Source organism: Capsicum annuum, chromosome 5, assembly GCF_002878395.1.
Source record: "Capsicum annuum cultivar UCD-10X-F1 chromosome 5, UCD10Xv1.1, whole genome shotgun sequence".
Classification (NCBI taxonomy): Eukaryota; Viridiplantae; Streptophyta; class Magnoliopsida; order Solanales; family Solanaceae; genus Capsicum; species Capsicum annuum.
This window is the reverse complement of record NC_061115.1, coordinates 158,822,107-158,842,125: the sequence shown is the minus strand read 5'-3', so window position 1 is coordinate 158,842,125 and position 20,019 is coordinate 158,822,107. Positions and strand designations below refer to the sequence as shown.

Here is a 20,019-nt window from a genome sequence, read left to right as displayed (position 1 = left end):
CTGCATTTTCTACGACCAAAGGTATTTATTTTTATGAGGTGATGTCTTTTGGTTTGAAGGATGCTAGTGCCATTTATCAATGGGATATGAAAAATATCTTTGATGGCTTACTCTATAAAAATATTGAATGTAATGTGGATGACTTAGTGGTGAAGTCAAAAAAGAGAGACGACCACTTAAAAGACCTAAGAATGGTATTGAAGTTGCTCCAAAGGTACCAACTTAGGATGAATCCATTGAGATGTGCCTCTGGAGTTAATTCTAGAAATTTTCTTATATTCATTGTACATAACAGAGGAATTAAAACTGATCAGGCCAAGGTCAATGCAATTTTAAAGATGCTCGAACCTCAAAACATTCACGAGTTAAAAAGTCTTCAAGGAAGGTTAGCATATTTAAGGAGGTTTATCTCAAACCTGGTCAAAAAAGGTCAAACATCTAGCCGTCTCATGAAGAAGGATGCTTCATTCTAATGGTACCAAGATTGTTGCAAGGCGTTTGAGAGTATCAAATTATACTTGAATAAACCTCCAGTTTTTGTGGCACCCATACCTGGAAAACCATTGATACTCTATATCGCGGCACAAGAAAAGATCAGTTGGAGCACTATTGGATCAAGAAAATAGTGAAGGCAAAGAAAACTCTCTTTACTATCTGAGAAAAACGATTACACCAAATGAGCTTAAGTATTCTCCGATCAAAAAATTATGTTTGGCATCGACTTTCTCAATCCAAAAAATGAAACACTACTTTTAAGATCATGTCATTTGTCTTGTGTCTAGGAAAATACCATCAAGTTTGTAATGTCAAAATCAGTCCTTAGTAACCGACTTCAAGGTGGTACCTTCAATTTCAATAGTTTGAGATTGTGTGCATCCCCCAAAAGGCCATAAAACGACAAGCATTGGCTGACTTCTTGGCAGACCACCTGATACTCGATGATTGGGAACTGACCGATGAACTTATTTATGAAGATGCAATGGTTTTTAAAGTTAGATCCCTATGGAAGATGTACTTTGATGGTGTCGCACGTCGAGATAGAGATGGTGTTGGCATAATGTTTTCCACTTCACAAGGAGAGGTCATCCCATACTCTTTTACCTTGACAAATCATTGCTCCAATAATATTGTTCAATATCAAGTGATAATACTCAGACTTGAGATAGATGTCGACATGAAACAACTAAAATTACAAGTCTTTGATGACTCCTAATTGGTGATCAAGAAACTTTTGGGAAGCTATGAAGTTAGAAAGCCTGCGGAGAAGTTGATGGGACATCTTGGAGAAGTAACCCTCCAGCATGTGCCAAGGAAAGAAAATAAGTAAACTGAAGCCCTAGCTGCTTTGGCCTCAACCTTTATGCTTCTGAATCAAACAAGAGTTACTATCCACCAAGAATGGGTAGTATCTCTACCGAATAAGGATGAGGACATAGAAAATAAAGTTGAATACCTCATTGTTGTGTCTGAAGCTATAAAGAAAGATTCGCGATAACCTATCATTGATTACTTATGTTATAAGATACTTCCATAGGATCCAAGAAGAAGGACTGACATTCACCGTCGTGTATCTTGCTTTCTTTTCTACAAAGATATGCTTTACAAAAGATCATTTAAAAGTGTACTCTGGAGAGCTTGGGAAAGGAAGAAGTAGTTGAAGAGTTTGTAGATCTCATCAATTTGGATCAAAGCTTTATTTTCACATTAAAAGGATGTGGTATTATTGGCCAAAAATTATGACAGATTGCATGGATTATGCTAGAAGATCCAAAGCATGCCAACTCTATGTGAATGTCATACATCAACCACCTAAACTATTACACCCAACTGTAGTATCCTAGCCATTCAACACTTGGGGATTGGATGTCGTTGGACCTTTGCCAAAATCTTCTGGAGGATACTTGTGCATCTTGACCACGACAGATTACTTCTCAAAATGGTCTGAAGCTATTGCTCTCAAGGAAGTAAAGAAAGAAAATATTGTAGACTTCAACTGAGTGAATATTATCTACCACTTCGAAATCCCTCAGTACATAATAAATGATAACGGTAAGCCATTTGATAAAAAATTAGTGAACAAGATTCATAATGTCTTTGGTTTTAAGCAACGTAAATCTCCATGTACCATGCTACTGCCAATGGACTAGCTGAAACATTTAATAAAACTTTATGAAATCTGTTGAAGAAAGTTGTCTTCAAGTACAAATGAGACTGGAACGAACAAATGGAAGAATCTTATGGGCATATAGAACGGCTTACCATAAACCGATGCAAGCAACCCCATACGCGCTTGCTTTTGGAGTTAAAGCGGGCCTACCACTTGAGAGACAAATAACTTCTTAAAGATCAACAATTTAAGAAGGGATTATCGATGAATAAAATTCTAAGTTACATCTTGTGAAGTTAGAATATCTTGATGAGAAGAGGCTGAAGGCTCAGCAAAATCTTAAATATTATCAAGCCCGTCTATATAATTCTTTCAACAAAGAGCTCGGTTGAGGTGCTTCCAAGTTGGAGATCTATTCCTTGCAGTAAGAAGTCCCATTATTACTTCTAAGTCTGGGGGGGAATTCACCCCAAAATAATATGAAACATATGTTGACAAAAAGTATATTCAAACAGTTCTTACAAGTTTATCGATGCAAATGGCGTGAAATTAGACCTATCAATGCCAACTTCTTAAAGAAGTACTATCCTTATAGGAAGATCACTCCTTAAGGCACGAGTATAAACTATATGTTCACTCCTGACAGTAAGAGTATAAACTGTGTACGACTCAAAAAAATTGGGCTAGGTTCAAAACCTCGAAAGAGGCGACCTAGGTAAAAGTTAGGAAACAAAAAAACACACTCACCCAAAACTACGTTATGACTTGATCCTCTCCAGTGAGGTACGTAGGTGCTTGAAATTTCATTCTGAGTTCAGTTACATGAGTGTCAAAAAAATACGTCTTCCCGCTTGATCTGCCATATAAAAGTTAAGTCTGCAAATCTTTATTTAAATATTAGACTTATACCAAGTATTTGTGGCTCAGTGGGGGCAAACTCTAATGGAATATGAGTTTCGTTCACATAAGTTGAAATCTTCAGATTCATTAAGTCTTCATGTTGGAAATTTCAAATATACTATATTGAAGCCTGTACGCCCACTAGTTTATCCTTAAATGGATATCAAAATTTTATGTCTTAAGGTGGAAAAGACTTGTCCCTTTGCACCTTAAACTGGCCTCTCACGGGTTTATCTTTACAAGGATATCAAAATTTCCATGCCTTAAGGTGGACAAGATTTGTCCCTTTTCACCTTAAGCTGGACTCTCATAGGTTTATCCTTAAATGGATCTCAAAACTTTCATGCCTTAAGGTGGATAAGACTTGTCCCTTTAAACCTTAAGTTGTTATGTCACGGGTTTATCCTTAAAAGGATATTAAAATTTTTTCATGTCTTAAGATAGATAAGATTTGTCCATTTGCACCTTAAGCTAGCCTCTCACAGGTTCATCCATAAAATGATATCAAAATTTTTACGCCTTAAGGTGGACAAGATGTCATGACCCGAAACAGGGCCTGATCGTGACGGATACCTCAAGTCCATCAAGGACTGGAGACCACCCCCTGAGCCTGTTCCAAGGCAGCCAAGAACACCTAGTAGCAGATGAATACCAATATAAAACAAAGTGTCAAAGATAAATTCAATAGTCTATATAAGATTAATATCTAAAAACCATCCATAATACTTATTTCCATAGTACCCATAAAGCCTCTAACAAACCAAGCACCAATAAAGTATCGGGATATGCCCTCGACCATAGCCAAAACCAAACTAAAACCAAGTCTAAGACATAAGAAACCAAACCATGAAATGAAATCTTTTGAATGATGGAATCTCACTACTTCAAGTTAACTCACAAACTAAACGCGAACACTTGATCACTGCACAGAAAAGGTAGACTTGTCTTTGGGCCCTGCATCGCATGGGCATACAGCATCTGAAGACGACTAGCGATTGGAGCACTAGAATGTAACCCTGTCACCACTTTGTAGCCAAATTGGTCGGTCTTAAGGTCTAAGGAGTCAAAGTTAAACTATGTCACCGTAAGCTAATTATTGCATAAGTTCACCAGTGAAAGGGCTCGTACTTAAAGAAGACCATTGCGTAAGTGCATCGGTGAAAGGGCTCGTACTTAAAGAAGATCATTGCATAAGTGCATCGATGAAAGCATCCATGTTTAAAGAAGACCATTGCATAAGTGCGTCAGTGAAAGGGCCCATACTTAAAGAAAACCATTGAATAATTGCATCAGTGAAAGGACCCATACTTAAAAAAGATCATTGCATAAGTGCATCGGTGAAAAGTACCATACTTGAAGAGAAGACACCAAACTTGAAGACAAATGGTCGGTCTTAAGGAGTATGGAGGCGAAGTTAAACTCTCTCACCTTAAGCCGATTGTTGCATAGTCACCAATCTTAAATCCAAATTGGTCGATATTAAGGTGTATGGAGACGAAATTAAACTCTTGCACCTTAAGCCGATTATTTCACACTGCTATCTTCTTCAATTCTACAAAGAAAAAAAGAGAACATAAATAAAACACAAGTAGGAGAGAGATTGGTACCTGACAGGACGTTTCAAACTTGAAAGTCATGTATCACCAACATAGATTGAGGTAAAATATTTTGGTGAGAATCAAACCCTCAAAATCTGATTTGAAAAAATCAAAATATCCTTTGATGGTGACATTTCTACATCAAGATATAAATTATTTGGTGAGGCAACACAAATCTGAAATTCTCTGCCGGATAGAATCTAGGATCAACTTCAAAAAATTATTTAGAACAATTTCGAAGGTCATAAATTCCAAATCGTGTATATGTTATATATACATGTTTCTAAAATGTATAGAATCAAGTGTATCATGAGTTTGATACTCTCACATTGATATATAAATTTTTTGGTGTCATCGCGCAAATCTAAAACTGTTGGTGCATCAAATTCACTGTTGATTTTGGGATAACACCTGAAAACATCACGAAGGCATTAAATTAACAATTTTGGATATGTTATAGATATTTTTGTATAATTTAATATGAATCAATCGAATTGTAATTTCGTCCTTCCTACTTCAAGCTATGAAAGTTTTAGCAAAGACGCACAGATCTGAATTTTTTAGCATGATAAAATTTATGGTTAATTTCATAAACTTGTAGAAAATTATATTGAAGTATCTTAAATCTGAATTTTGGATATGTTATAGATCTCGAAGTCTAATTTTTGGTATATTAGACGGTTCATAATTTTGATATTTCTATAATGAGATATGAATTTTCTACCAGTAACATACTGGGCTGGAAAAAAGTGATGAAAAAATAAAAAATAGTAGAAGGGAAAGAAATTACCTCAACATTATTCATGGATTGAAAACCTCAAAATTGATATGAAAAATGTGGGAAACCTAAATCCTTTTATAGAGTTTTAGGGTGACTGCTTCCTTCTCAATTATAAATTCAAATTGGAAGAGTTTTCATCTCCAATATAATTTCAAATTGGAGGTTGTTTCCTTCTTCAATATAAATTCAAATTGAAGGTTGTTTCCTTCTCCAATATAAATTTAAATTGGAAGAGTTTCCGTCTTCAATATAAATTCAAAATGGAGGGTGTTTTCTTTTTCAATATAAATTCAAATTGAAGGTTGTTTCCATCTCTGATATAAATTCAAACTGGAAGGGTTTAATTCTTGATTAAGTAAGGCGGTGAAAAGTTTTTCAAAATCTATTTGAAATTAAACAAAGTCAAGATATCCTAGTAGAAGTAGACATCATTAAGAAATTCATTATTGGAGTTGGATATCATGTCTCACCAAGGGGTCTCACGTGTAGAAATTCATGAAATAAATCGAAATTAAAAAGAAGAGAATTTTTTAGAGACAATATCAATATACAAATTGCATGGTTCAGCTTTAAAATTTCTCAACTAATGAAATGGGATGTTCATATGTATGAAAATCTTTGAAGCACGAAGGAAACATGTTTAAATAATCCTACTTCAAGTCTAGTTTTTGAAGAATACGCTCGACCAGCCTTGAAGTAGGGGCATTATGTGGGCAACAAAATTTTATTAAATTAAAATTCATACGAAATTAAGATTATATTAAATTTAAAATATATTAGACTCAAATAAATATTGTGGATTAATATAATTAAATTAATTATTTAAGTCCAAACATGTATAGATTTTATTAAAGTTCAATTTTTATTGGGCTAACCCATTGATTTGGGCTACAAATGATGATTCCACTTTGTTAAGCCCAAGATATTGTCATATTCTAGAGGCCTAAATAAGCACCACGTGTCAAATAACGTGGCATGCCAAGTCAAGTGAATGAGACAGTAAGTGCATGTCATATAAAAAATGATGCAGCAGGCCTAGTGAAATCAAAAAACCCATAAAAGGCGTCATGTCACTTGAATTTGACTGGTCAAAAGAAGTTTATATTCACCATGACTCTTGACTTCCTACAAATATAAATAGGGGCCTCATAATACAGAAAAGGGACCAAGAATTCTAACAAGAAGCAAGAGTGAGCTAGTGAATCAAACACACCAGATTTTTCTACAAGCTACAAATCAAGCATTCAAGTTCATCAAGATTCAAGATCAAGACTACAAGATTCAAGAACAAGCTCTAAAGCCCTTATATATAGGTACAAGTCAATATCAAATTTGTCAAATCCACAAATCAAGTCCAATTTAAAGATCAAGCTTCAAGCCCTTGAATTTATATTTAAAAAGGTGAATTAGAGGATTCATAGAGATTGTAACACTCACTTATTGAAATCAATAAAATAATTGTTGCAATATTTTTCTCATCCCAATTATTAATTTTCTTGGTCTAGAAATGTATTGTGCAACAAATGGAGAATTGATTGCTTTTATCAAATTGTTGTTGTTGTTCGAATGTTCTCTCTTAATTTTCTTTCTGTTTTTCTCCTCATTTCTCTTATTTTCTTCGTCTCTCTATAAGTGTTGTTGATTGGTGTTGTTGTTTAGTGTTATTTATGAAGGTTGTTCATAAAGGAAAAGGGGGTGCTCATGGTTATTGTTGTTTAAGGTGACTATGAATATTGTTGTTGCTCTATATGGTGTGTTTATTTGTGAGGATGAGTAGTAGTCTGTTGATGGTAAATTATGGAGAAGGTGACGATCATGGTATGTGTACGTGAATTCTCTTAAGTGGAGGTGAGGAAAACGTGAAAGGAGAGGGTGTGTGAGTGTGGGGTAAGGGGCACTTGTTAGGTGTTTATAGGGTGAGAAAGTTTCAAGAAATTGGGAGAGATTTATGTTTATGTTAGTGTGGTAAGGTGGATGATAAGATTGGTATATTTATTTCTTTGACTTAGCAAAATATCATGTGATGGAAGTGTAATTTGATTAGAGTGTGTGTGCGGATAGTACAACGTATCAATTTTGGTAGACAAGACAAGAATATAAATAAATCAAAATTAAAAATTATTTTTTTTAATCAATATAATCGCACCAAATGATATAATTTAATTTGTCATTATTTTTTAAGTTTTTGAATTTTCGTATAAAGAGAAGGCTAACTAAAATCAATATAATAAAACGAAGTATGAAGCTCGAAAGCGTAAAAAATTATGTGTTTACGAATACTTTAAATTTAGATATAATATTTTTACTTGCTATGGAATACAAGGACTTAAATAAAAAAATCCATTTATTATTTTATAAAATACTTTTTTTCATCCGGTATTGGAGATTCATATTAGAGTTCGACTGAATTTGAATTTGCGATGAAAAGTCTCGCATTGAATGATAAAGCGTTTCCTAAAAAAAATAACTTTGTATCTAAAAAAACTTGAATTGGAGATCTCTAATTAAGAATAAACAATTGCTTACTACTATAAGCTATGTGCCATATAACCTGACTTTCAAACTGAGACCAGATGTACGAGTAGACAAGCAGCAAATATGCCTAATAGACAATCTATGGATGTCTTATAATAAGGCACCCAGAGACAGTAGCTATTTTATTTCACTACTAAATGCTTTAAGTTTTTATTTCATAGAAAAGAATTCAACTAACAGATATAGATTCTATGGTGTTATTAGAGGGCAAACGCAAGAAGTATTCCAGACGTGGACAGAAGTGGTAGACTCTATTAAAAATCAAACAACACCTCTCTTTATATATATATATATATATATATATATATATATATATTGAGTTCAAACGCTACACTAAATAAGATATTTGTTTAAATAATAAAGATAAATACAATAATTAAATTTAACATCTTTTAGAAAATTTATTTAATTAAACCTAACCTTTACCAAAAAAAATTCTCAAAAAATTGATCGATATTCATTTACCACCTGTAAAGTGCAACAAAGCAATACAATGATGAGACATCAAAAATAATATAATTAATCTAACCCTTACACAAAAATTTCCTCAAAGTCGTCCGACATTCATCTGCCACCTATAAACTATTACAAAATAATACGACAATAGAGATATCAAAATAATACAACTAAATTTTACCTTTACACTAAAAAATTCTCAAAACAGAGATATAAAAATAATACAATTAAACCTAACATTTACCTAAAAAAATTCCTCAAAGCCGACAGACATTCATCTATCACCTGTAAATTCATCTACGACATGTAAACTACAAGAAAATAATATAATAGTGATCACAAAGCTTTAGTTTTGATGAAAATAATTCTTGTCTAAGCGAAAATTTTGACCCTAAAGAATGACTTGAATGAAAATAAAGAAGATATATATATACACACACGTTGAATTCTATTATGTTACAAAAATAGTTAAGAAGTTGAGGATTAGAAATTTAAGAATCCATTAATCTAGACATGCAACCGAATCAAGTTAGATGAGCATCAATCATATTTCTTTAATAAGTAAATCAGTTTCTTCTCTAGTTTAACGTGCATCTCAATATTTATAGAAGTATTTCCTTAATACAGTCCTATTTTAAGAGTATTTTTTTTAATCCTATTTTAGGAGTATTTTTCTAATTGATCAGTACAAAAAAAATATTAATTGATTCTTCTTCCATATATTTTAGGAGTTTCATATATTTTAGGAGTCTAGTTAATATAATAAAAAAATTAATAATAAATTGAAGAAAATAATGAAAAGATGATTTTGTCTGAAAGAGAGTCTTTTAATGAAGGACAAAAAAAAATTCAAATCACTTTTCTAAATATTTTCACACTTTTAAGTTTTAATATATATATATATATATATATATATATATATATATATCATTGTTGTTAAAATGGCAAAGCATAATCCATGATTAATGCTTGTTACTTAAAATTTACAAAAAGGGCGTGATTGTCGACTCTGACATTAAGACATGAGCCTCATATTTAAACCCGACAAAAGGATTCAGTTGAGACCCCCACCATGTGGGCTTCTGTTCCAATAAATTCATTTTCTTTTTGTCTTTATGATTTATCGTCCACCACCACCACATTGTATGAGTTACGAGTGATCAAATTTAATAATTTTAATTTTAATATTATATTTTTTCTTAATAACTTAATAAGTATGTTTATGCTATTAATTAAATATTTGATAGTTTAAAAAAAATTAAAATTTCAAACTCATTAATTTTAAATTATGATTCCGCTTGCACATGCTTGCAACATTTTTATTACTCGAGTAATTGTATTGTTATTTAACTATGATGTTTCTTTTTCCAACAAAATGCCCATTTGTCTCTTAAAATGTTTTGAGTCAACATTCCCATGTCCTTTAAAAGAGTCAAAATCCCTCTCTTATGAAAGAGAAAAAGATTAATTTTCCTCTAACCTAGTCAAATTCGAATAGCTTTTCTCTTCTTCATTTTTTTTTTCTCTATCAAAGAATTTTGTTTTTCCCGTTTACCACTAATTCTAAAGTAATTAATTAATTGATTTACAGTCAAAAGTTGATCGATTTTGGTATGAATGCAGATAGAAATCAAAACTCACCAACCCATCTGTATTTTCAAAGCATATAAACATTACATTACAGACTTTTGCTAATCCAAAAGTCAAACAATAAAGTCTACTATTCAATTCCTCAATGTCCTCCATCTCATACATTTGCAGCAAAAAGTACCACTAGTTTAACTTCGCGAATAAGCATATATCTCCGTAATATGAATATATCTCAATTACATGATTGCAGGACACTGAGGCAATAACTTGGAGTTTCGGTAAAGAAATAGATTTTGGACTAATAACTTAATCTGCAAAAACTAGTTCAAATTCGAGGGGATGATGGCCTAAAGCCATATATGGAGGACTACTCATACCTTTTTCATCCGTTATTGAATTTTTCAACTATTTCAGAATTAAAATACTACTTCCGGGAGTAAAATTAAGTGGTCAACCTGCTAGCTAAGTAGGTGCTTAATTAAAACTATAAAATTAAGTTGATGTTAATACCGTTTTGTTACTACCAAACCAAACCAGTCTACTGCTGCTGGGTGAGTATATAAGTAAGAAAGTCTTTCTCCCTAGTGACGCGTTTTAAAGTCGTTCAGGCCTGGGCTCAAAGCGGACAATATCACTAGTGGGTTGGGCAGAGACAGGGGTATCTCGGGCCTGTGTGATTTGGGATGTCCGTCACGGCCATGACCTCGGCTCGGGCCGTGACAGAATGGTATCAAAGCCTTAGCCTAGTGCACCCCCATTATGGGCTCACAGGTTTACTACAGGCCTACACTATTGTCAGCCCACACCAATGACATGAAATGGATACAGGCCCACATGGAATCCGTATGAATACACGGCCTGTATTTTGTCCATCAACTAATAACATCAGCCCGTTTTACTTCAATTTAATAAAAAAGTTAATGTTAAGTTCACATAAAATAAATATTCTAACATCAACTACCACCTATTATTTTGTCATCACCAAAGGATCTCTTCTTGATTACAAGTCCCGAGTATGAAAAGAAAATTCTTGAAATGGAGCGGTACTCACGATTTAGTTCTAGGCCAATAAAACTGGCATTAAACACCTAATGATAAACCAAAAAGAACCTATTATTTTGCCTCGTTTATACGTTGGATATTTATGGAATCATAAATCCTAGATCTTTTCTAATATTTTGGGCAATCTTGACTACTTTGATATCCTAGATCTATCTCTAGTGAAACTATTTAATTCTAATACTTTGACCAACGAAAAAACAAACATATATTTCCTTCCGTGTTGTTAGACTTTAGCAAATTAAATCTTTTTCTACCGACCAGTACGTATACTTAAATATTTGTCAGCTTGGCACAATCTTAATTTAATTTATTTGGCCAAATTTTATTTGTTTCGAAAAGTTATTTCTGTCACAAGTGCTTTTTGACCAAAAGTATTTTGAGAAATTATAGTTTCGTATGTTTGGCTAAATAATTTGAAAAACGATTTTGTCAATATTAAAACAATAATTTATGATAAAAGGGAGATACTTTGCTTTCAGTTACCATCCTCCATAGTTTGTTTGATCCTTAAAATTCAATACCCGAAATTTAGAAATATCGAAAATAATTAATTCAAAACTGAACCCAGCCCAATGCAAACTTATTTAAATATAACTCGAATTTAATTTCCTTAATTTGAAAATTGAAAATTATTCAAATCGAAATTTCATATTCATTTCAAATGGTCTGAACATCCACCCTTAAGTATACGGGTAAAGTGGAGGAAATAATTAATTCTACCTTACATTTTCATATTGTTAAATATTTGTAATAACCAAGTAAACTTTAGCACAAATTCGACCTAACAGGAATAAGAGCAAGAAATAATTGAAATAAGAACCTTCTAGTACATATGCAATCAAAATACTAATTAATCAATATGGTAGTATCCTGTCCGTGTTACATACATCCACCTCGCTAATATAACAAAAAAATAATCCACTAAATGTGATTAATTCCACAAGAGTTATTTAGGCGGTGAGACAATTATTATAATAGCAATAAAATTAATCTCATGATCCTCCAATGGATTTGGAGATGCCCACGTTGCACTCATTAGTCAATGCACCAGTTACAAACATCTAAGAGACACGAGAAAGACTAACATATTTTTCCAAAACAAGCAACAAATTGTTTAAAGGGTATATACTCATTTTTTGGAAATAAAATTCAAATACCAAACAAAAATTCACACGACAACCTTCCTTTTAGATTCATTCTTTTACGTAATTTGGATGTCGTATTAATCACATTTTCACCTTGTTATCCTCCTTCCTCTGATAGATACTTCCCATTTCATGTTACTTGACCTCTATTGACTTGAAATACTCCATACAAATATTTAAATTTGAGATGTGTTTTTATTAAACTAACCTTTTTATGATTCTTTGGAGCTCTACTGCTACTACTTTGCAGGCGTTTGGTCATGAAAATTAAAAATTTTTAGAGTTGGAGTTAGAATTGAAGTTGGAGTTGGAATTATGTTTGAACATGTCTTTTTGAAAATTATTTTTTAGACTTTTGAAAAGACTTTTTAAAATATAATTTTATTCCCTCAATTTTTAAAAACTATCAAAATCACCCAATTTAACTAATTTACCTATAAGATACAACCAATGTGAGAGGAGACAATAATGTTGCCTTTGTTGTTGGTGTTGCATAAAGAATCACAATAATGGGCGGATTAAGATTTTATTGTATCATGAGGAGATTTTGAGGAAGAAGAAACAAAAATTGAAGTTGTCTTCAATTTTGAAGTCATTTATCAATGAAAGTAAGAAGAAATGAGTAATGTGGTAATTAGACGTTTAACTCTGGCTGTTGAATGAAATTAATAGGGTGTTTTTGTAAATTAAAAAAATGGGGTCATTTGTAACAATAAATAAAGTTGAAATAAAAGTTACAAAAAAAAAAAAAAGTGAAATCACCTTCCAAAAATAATTTGGAATTGGATTTGGAATTCTCGTGGCCAAACACTCCAATTTTCACTAAAGTGAAATAATTTTTCGAAAAAAAATTTAAAAATTTTATGATCAAATGGATCCTTTATATACTGATTGTTTAAAGCTAAGGATAGTGTGAAAAAAAAGTAATAAAACTTTGTTGATTTGCTAAAATAAACTTGTATTTTTGGGTATAGAGATCAAGTAACATGAAATGAAGAAAATATAACTCCATCAGGCATCTAACTATTAGCCCACATGAAACTCTAATCTCTACCTCATAAGATAGGAGTAAGGGAGTAAGCATGTACACACATTATTTTTTTCGAACCTTACTTATAAGAATTTAAGGATATATTATTTTGTTATTGTATTTTTACTTCAATAAAGTTTTGAAAAAGAGAGATTTTTAAAAACTGTGATATTGAATATGTATATTGTGACTAGAAAACTTTTAAAACTTGAAATTTTAAATATGTTATATCATTTACTTAGTTATAAAATTTTCTTATTAAAGGTTAAAAGGAAATTAAAGTTACATTATTTTCAAATATATTGTTTTCTTCGTCATAATTTATGCGGATGTTTGATTAAATACGAAGTTTAAGAAAAAAAAAAGATTTTAAAAATTTGCAGGTCGAATATAATAAGTCTGTATAATTTTTACTGCTATAAATCATTTCATTAAAAAAAATAAAATGAAAAGTTTAAAAGTAAATTGCTACCATACATAGAGATGACATTTCTTTTGAAACTGATTAAAAAGAAAAAAGTATCACATAAATGAAAATAGAGGGAGTAATAAAGAAACAATATCACATAAACTAAAAAAAGAGAGAGAGAAAATATTCCCTCTTTTATTTTGTTTATCTGATTTAACTTGACACCAAATTTAAGAAAATAAAAAAAAAATTGAATTATCCATTCTTAAATTAAAGATATATATAATGTATCAAAATGTCATTTATTCATATAATCTTAAACTTGACATGTTGAAAGCTATACCTAAAGATTGGTTGTTAATAAAATGGAAGAAAAATTCTTTCTTGAACGAACCAAAAAGAAAAGTAAAATAAACAAATTGAAACAACAAGAATACTATTTAAACAATTTTTAAAATTTACTCTCAAACTCTCCAGCCTAATATTTCCAAGTCGTGGATTTGGATTTTGTTTCTAAACTAAATTGGGAATCTTCATCCTTAATATTCTAAGGAATTTATCCAAAATATAAAAAATAAAAATTTGTGGCTTGTTATAGTGTTTAGGACATTCTTAATTTTCGTACACTCTGCTTCCCGATCATACATGGCATCATATGATCATACTGTAATAAGAAATTTAATAATTTAAAAGCTAGCTCGTAATACTGATAGACTAATATAAAATAAAATAATTAAAACCAACCTGCTAATTTTTTTTTCCTAATATTAAGGTCACATATATGTACAAATTAATTAGTAGGAAAAAATTCTTTTATTCCAATGCACTTTATTAGGACTATGTCATCCGTGCTTCTTACTATTGAAAGGGAAAGTTCAAACTTGTAATTAGCATATACCCAAGTACAAAGAGCTAAAATGTCTGAATTGACAACGAAAATATTTGTATATATCTGAGGCAATAAAGGGTAGCAAAAGTCATGCATGCATGCAATAATGGAAAAGTTGGACCCACATTAGTGAAGGATATTTTCCTAACCAAATTAAGACTAGAGCAAGCAGCTCATGATACACGTTCATAAACATGACATATTAGAGCACCAACAACTAGAAATAAAGCAAAAGATTGAAATGCAGAAAGGAAGACTATTTTTCTTTCTCACGTGTAAAACGAAAAGGCTTAATACATAATCAAATCTAAGTCTTGTTTCAAGTTAATACCTCAATTCCTAACAAAGTATTTTAATTAGATATTTCGATTCTAATTTTAAAATTTTTTTTGCTGAGTGTTCTCGTTTATCTACTAGATAATTAAGTTAACCGCATAGAATATGTCATTTTCTTTAATTAGACATAATTTATATAGTTAACTTAACTATCTAATAGACGAATAAAAACAAAAAGGATTTTCAAAATTTAAACGAAAAGTGTCTAATTAAAACATGGAGATGAGTTTGTTCAATTGAAACAAGATCACTTAGCTTGGAGATAAGTTTCTTCTCTTGAATATTTATTCTTTTTATCACTATAAATATATGATATCAAAAATTTAATTTGTTGATTCAACTGATTTAAATTCTTGTCGAGTAGAATCCTTATTAGGCAAAAGAGCTTCCTACAACAGTTTCTCGATTGAACCTGAAAGCTCTACTTAAATATACCGAAATTTCATTTATCCCAGCTTACTGTTGTTTCTAGTTTCCAAGCTTTTGATCGTTGAAATGGATACGCTTTCTATTTATTCATCGTGCGTATAGTCACCAAAATTCCACACTAGATTAATTAGTTTCCTATACATTTCACATTTCTTTAATTCCTCATATCTATAAATACCACTCATCACTTCTTCATTTTTCTACCCACACACTACTGATCACTTTTGTACATCAAAAGCTACTAAAATTCACAAAATTAGGATATAATATATATAATGGGTTCGGAGACAAGTGGCAATTCAAATAACAAATCAGTAGTAGTTTTGTCTAAGCTGGCTACTAACGAACAACATGGAGAAAATTCGCCATATTTTGATGGGTGGAAAGCATACGATAACGATTCTTTCCACCTCGTGAATAACCCAAATGGGGTTATTCAAATGGGTCTTGCTGAAAATCAGCTTTCTGTTGATTTGGTTGAAGAGTGGATTATGAGAAACCCAAATGCTTCCATTTGCACAAATGAAGGGATTGAATCTTTTAGGAGAATTGTCAACTTCCAAGATTATCATGGCTTGCCTGAATTCACAACTGTAAGTTTTGCACTTTATTTTATTTTACTAGCCTCTCCGTTTCGATTAGTTTATTTCAATACGAATGTTTCTTACCTTTTCGGCAACTTTTTAAATTCCAATTTTTCAAGAGTAAATAGCATTTTGATACATTCCGCGTACCTCTAAATTTAAAATCATAAGATTCTACAAAAAAAAACAAAATATTTTCTTAAACTCCATATCAAACTAGTTAAAATCATGAAAAACAAATGAAAACTGAGGAATCACTATATATGAATATGCATAGTAGTATACTACATTCCATTGTAGTGGTGAAAGTTTACGAGTTTGTACCAAGAAAGGAAACACGGAGTATAAGTATACATTTACTTGGAATAAATAAAGTTCTTGGCTTCTACGTACTTCAAACATTTATTTACTCCCCCCATTAACTATCAACTCATAGTTATGATATTCGTAAAAGTTAAAGAGCTTATTTTATTTAGAGAAAATACATCAAACCATCTCTAAATTTGTCCTCTCAACTTATTTTAGTCCTTTAACTTTAAGGACAATTATTTATCAAGTTAATAACTTAAATGGTCACTCAACTTTGGACTTTTATCCCAGAAAGTCACTCAACTTTGATCTTTACACAGAAAGTAACTCAACTTTCACATTTTTACTTAGATGAGTGACTTTCTGAGTAAAAATATAAAAGTTGAGTGACTTTCAAAGCAAAAATGTGAAAGTTGAGTGACTTTCTGAGTAAGATCAAAGTTGAGTGACTTTCTGAAATAAAAGTCCAAAGTTGAGTGACCATTTGAGTTATTAACTCCATTATTTATCCTTCTTAACAACTTTAAAATAAATTAAATATCACTCCAATTAAGAATATAATACCACTCTCATAGAGGAAGGTGCATTACACAAGTACCACGTGAAATTGCTATTTGCGATGGATATTGTTGATAATGAGTATTGTGAAGTTAATGGTTGCGACGATAGTGTTAGTAGTGGTGGTGAGAACTTATAGAATTCGAAGGCGGCGATAATGAAGAGAATGAGGTGAATTCAACGTGGACGGTATCGTGAAGCAAATAGAAAAGGGGTGGGGGTGGGGGTGGGGGTTTGAATTGGGAGGAGAAATGGGGCGGGGTTGGCAGAGGGAGGGGGGCGGAAGGGGGATTTTTTTATTTTTTTGCCTTTTTATGATACATATATATATATATGACAAGTATGATTCTTTTATATCTTTTTCTTTTTTCTATGTCACGTCAGCATCTTAGGGGTTGAAATAAATTCACTATAAAGTTGTTAAGGGAGAAATAAGGCGGGGTTGGCAGAGGGAGGGGGAGGGGAAAGGGGGATTTTAAAAAAAAAAATTCCTTTTTATGATATATATATATATATATATATATATATATGACAAGAATGATTCTTTTATATCTTTTTCTTTTTTTTATGTCACGTCAGCGTCTTAGGGGTTGAAATAAATTCACTTTAAAGTTGTTAAGGAAGGTAAATAATTGTTTGTAAAGTTAAAAATTTAAAGTAAGTTGAGAGGACAAATTTAGGAGTATTTTAATGTCTTTTCTCTTTTATTTATGCAGGCAATAGCAAAATATTTGGGAAAAACAAGGCAGGGTAAGGTTAAGTTTGATCCAAAACGTGTAGTAATGGCTGGTGGAGCCACTGGAGCTAATGAGACTCTCATATTTTGTTTGGCTGATCCTGGTGATGCTTTTTTAGTCCCCTCACCTTATTACCCCGGGTAAGTATTGTGTATATATTTTTATTAAATTTAACTTTACGTCAGTAGTATAAAAAAATTGACATTACAGTATAGCGAAGTTGTATTGCGGACAAGTGAAGTGTTCAAGTGGTTGTGTCAAGTTAATATATTGAACAAATAAAAACGAACCAAAGAGTAATAATTATATATAGAGACTATATGTAATGCTCAAGTCTTATGGACTTTTGAAACTATTGGCGGTCTCTTTCCCTACTTGATCCTACTAGTTAAATTGTTGTGAAAGAGGCATAGCAATTTGTCAAAAAGTTCCGAACAATTCAATAAGCAGAGTTCAAGGTTACTTTAGTCAAATATTGCTGTTGCATTTATAATTATTTCTCGACAAAATTAGTGATTTGACCTATATGTACACAACATTTTTTTTTTTTTATTTTTCACCCAATCTATATATTCTCATTGAAGCATTAATTAATTTGAATTGTACTTTATTGTAATAATAGGTCATTTATCATGTTTTGCATGTTGCTACCTTCTCCATTCCTTTATACTTGTTAACACTCCTTTAACGAAATTAGTATTTCTTAGCAGTTTATTTTATTAAAATTATCATAATTATGCTTTGAAAATTAGATACTTTTTTATAATCATACTTTATGTAATTACTTAATAATAAAAATGGAGAAATATTTATTAAAGTTTTTCAAAATGGTCTTTTGATTGACCTGAAAAAGTCTAGTTATCGACTTCCAAAAGCAACAAAAACATTCTATAGGTCGTACTTCTTTAAGTGACCTATATTTAATTATTGAATTCGTTTGTCTTGAAAATGAAGAATAACGTATCATGGAAATTGATTAAATGCAGATTCAATAGGGACCTAAGGTGGAGAACTGGTATACAACTTCTACCCATTTCATGCACGAGCTCCAACAATTTCAAAATTACTATAGAAGCTGTCCAAGAGGCCTACCAAAATGCCCAACAAGCAAATATCAACGTCAAAGGCTTGATTTTGACAAATCCTTCTAATCCATTAGGCACCATATTGGACAGGGACACGTTGAAAAAACTCTTGACCTTCACCAGCCAACACAACATTCACCTTGTTTGCGATGAAATCTACGCGGCCACCGTGTTTGATGCTCCACAATTCATGAGCATCGCTGAAATTATTGATGACGATGAAATAAGGAATCATTGTATTAATAAGGATTTGGTACATATTGTGTCTAGTCTTTCGAAAGACATGGGTTTTCCAGGATTTAGAGTGGGAATTGTATATTCGTTCAATGATGATGTCGTTAATTGTGCAAGAAAAATGTCGAGCTTCGGTCTTGTTTCCACTCAGACGCAGCATTTGCTAGCTTCCATGTTGTCTGATGGTGAATTCGTTGAAGAATTTCTCATTGAAAGCGTGAAGAGATTAAGGAAAAGGCATGAGAAATTCACCAACGGGCTTGAAGAAGTCGGAATAAAGTGCTTAAAGGGCAATGCGGGGCTTTATTGTTGGATGGATTTGCGGCCGATGCTGAAAGAACCAACATTTGACGCTGAGATGTCGCTATGGAAACTAATCATAAAGGACGTTAAGCTCAATGTTTCGCCTGGATCTTCTTTTAATTGCCCGGAGGCAGGGTGGTTTCGAGTTTGTTTTGCAAATATCGATGATCAAACCGTGGAGATCGCGCTCGCTAGGATTCGGATGTTCGTGGATGCTAATAACAATGTTAATGAAAATGGAGTCGTGAAGAACAAGCAGCAATGGAAGAAGAACAAATTACGATTAAACTTCTCGAATGGGAAGTACGATGAAAATGCTATGAATATGAATATGATGTCTCCTAATTCTCCGATTCCTATCTCGCCGCTTGTACGAGCGAGGAACTAAAAGAGAAAATTAGGGAAATAGGAGAGAGAATTGTTACTATATTAACAAATAAAGTTACAAGCAATATAAGATGAGAGTTGAAGGAGAAGAAATTGAAGTAATAGGATACTGTTATTCTTTTTTTGTAATGAAGCCATATATTGTTCTTATATGATAGTATTGTTCTAGTGTTGGACAATAAAATTCTTGATTGATAAAAATAATAAATAATCGAACCAAGAAAATATTGCAACAATCAATTTATTGATTTCAATATGTGAGTGTTACAATCTCTATGAATCCTCTGATTCCTCTTTTCAAATATAAATTCAAGGGCTTAAAGCTTGATCTTAAATTTGAACTTGATTTGTTGATTTGAGGGACTTGATTTTGACTTGTGCTTGAATTCGAGGGCTTTTGAGCTTGTTCTTGAATATTGCGGTCTTGATCTTGGATCTTGATGAACTTGATTTGATCATTAAAAGATTGTCCTTTAGACAAAAGCGTCTTTTTACTATTTACCTAATAATATTTAATTAATTTTAGGACTTCAAACCCAACTAAAATCAGATTCT

At 31.8% G+C, this 20,019-nt stretch overlaps 1 protein-coding gene across 1 annotated transcript; it reads left to right on the top strand.

The window, feature by feature from the left end:
* The first annotated feature begins 15,542 nt into the window (after positions 1–15,542).
* Positions 15,543–19,648, top strand: LOC107845014 (1-aminocyclopropane-1-carboxylate synthase 4). The gene is made up of 3 exons (XM_016689309.2): positions 15,543–15,860; positions 17,435–17,595; positions 18,442–19,648. Exons 1-3 carry the CDS (start codon positions 15,543–15,545, stop codon positions 19,463–19,465), a joined length of 1,503 nt encoding a protein of 500 aa, XP_016544795.2. The 3' UTR covers positions 19,466–19,648.
* The last annotated feature ends 371 nt before the right edge of the window (positions 19,649–20,019 follow it).

What these genes read in the sequence shown, in the direction of transcription:
- LOC107845014 (XM_016689309.2), top strand. Translation starts at nt 15,543, where the DNA reads ATGGGTTCGGAGACAAGTGGCAATTCAAATAACAAATCAGTAGTAGTT. An exon ending in GCTTGCCTGAATTCACAACT is followed by an intron (nt 15,861 to 17,434) that starts GTAAGTTTTGCA and finishes TTATTTATGCAG; the next exon opens with GCAATAGCAAAATATTTGGG. An exon ending in CCCTCACCTTATTACCCCGG is followed by an intron (nt 17,596 to 18,441) that starts GTAAGTATTGTG and finishes GATTAAATGCAG; the next exon opens with ATTCAATAGGGACCTAAGGT.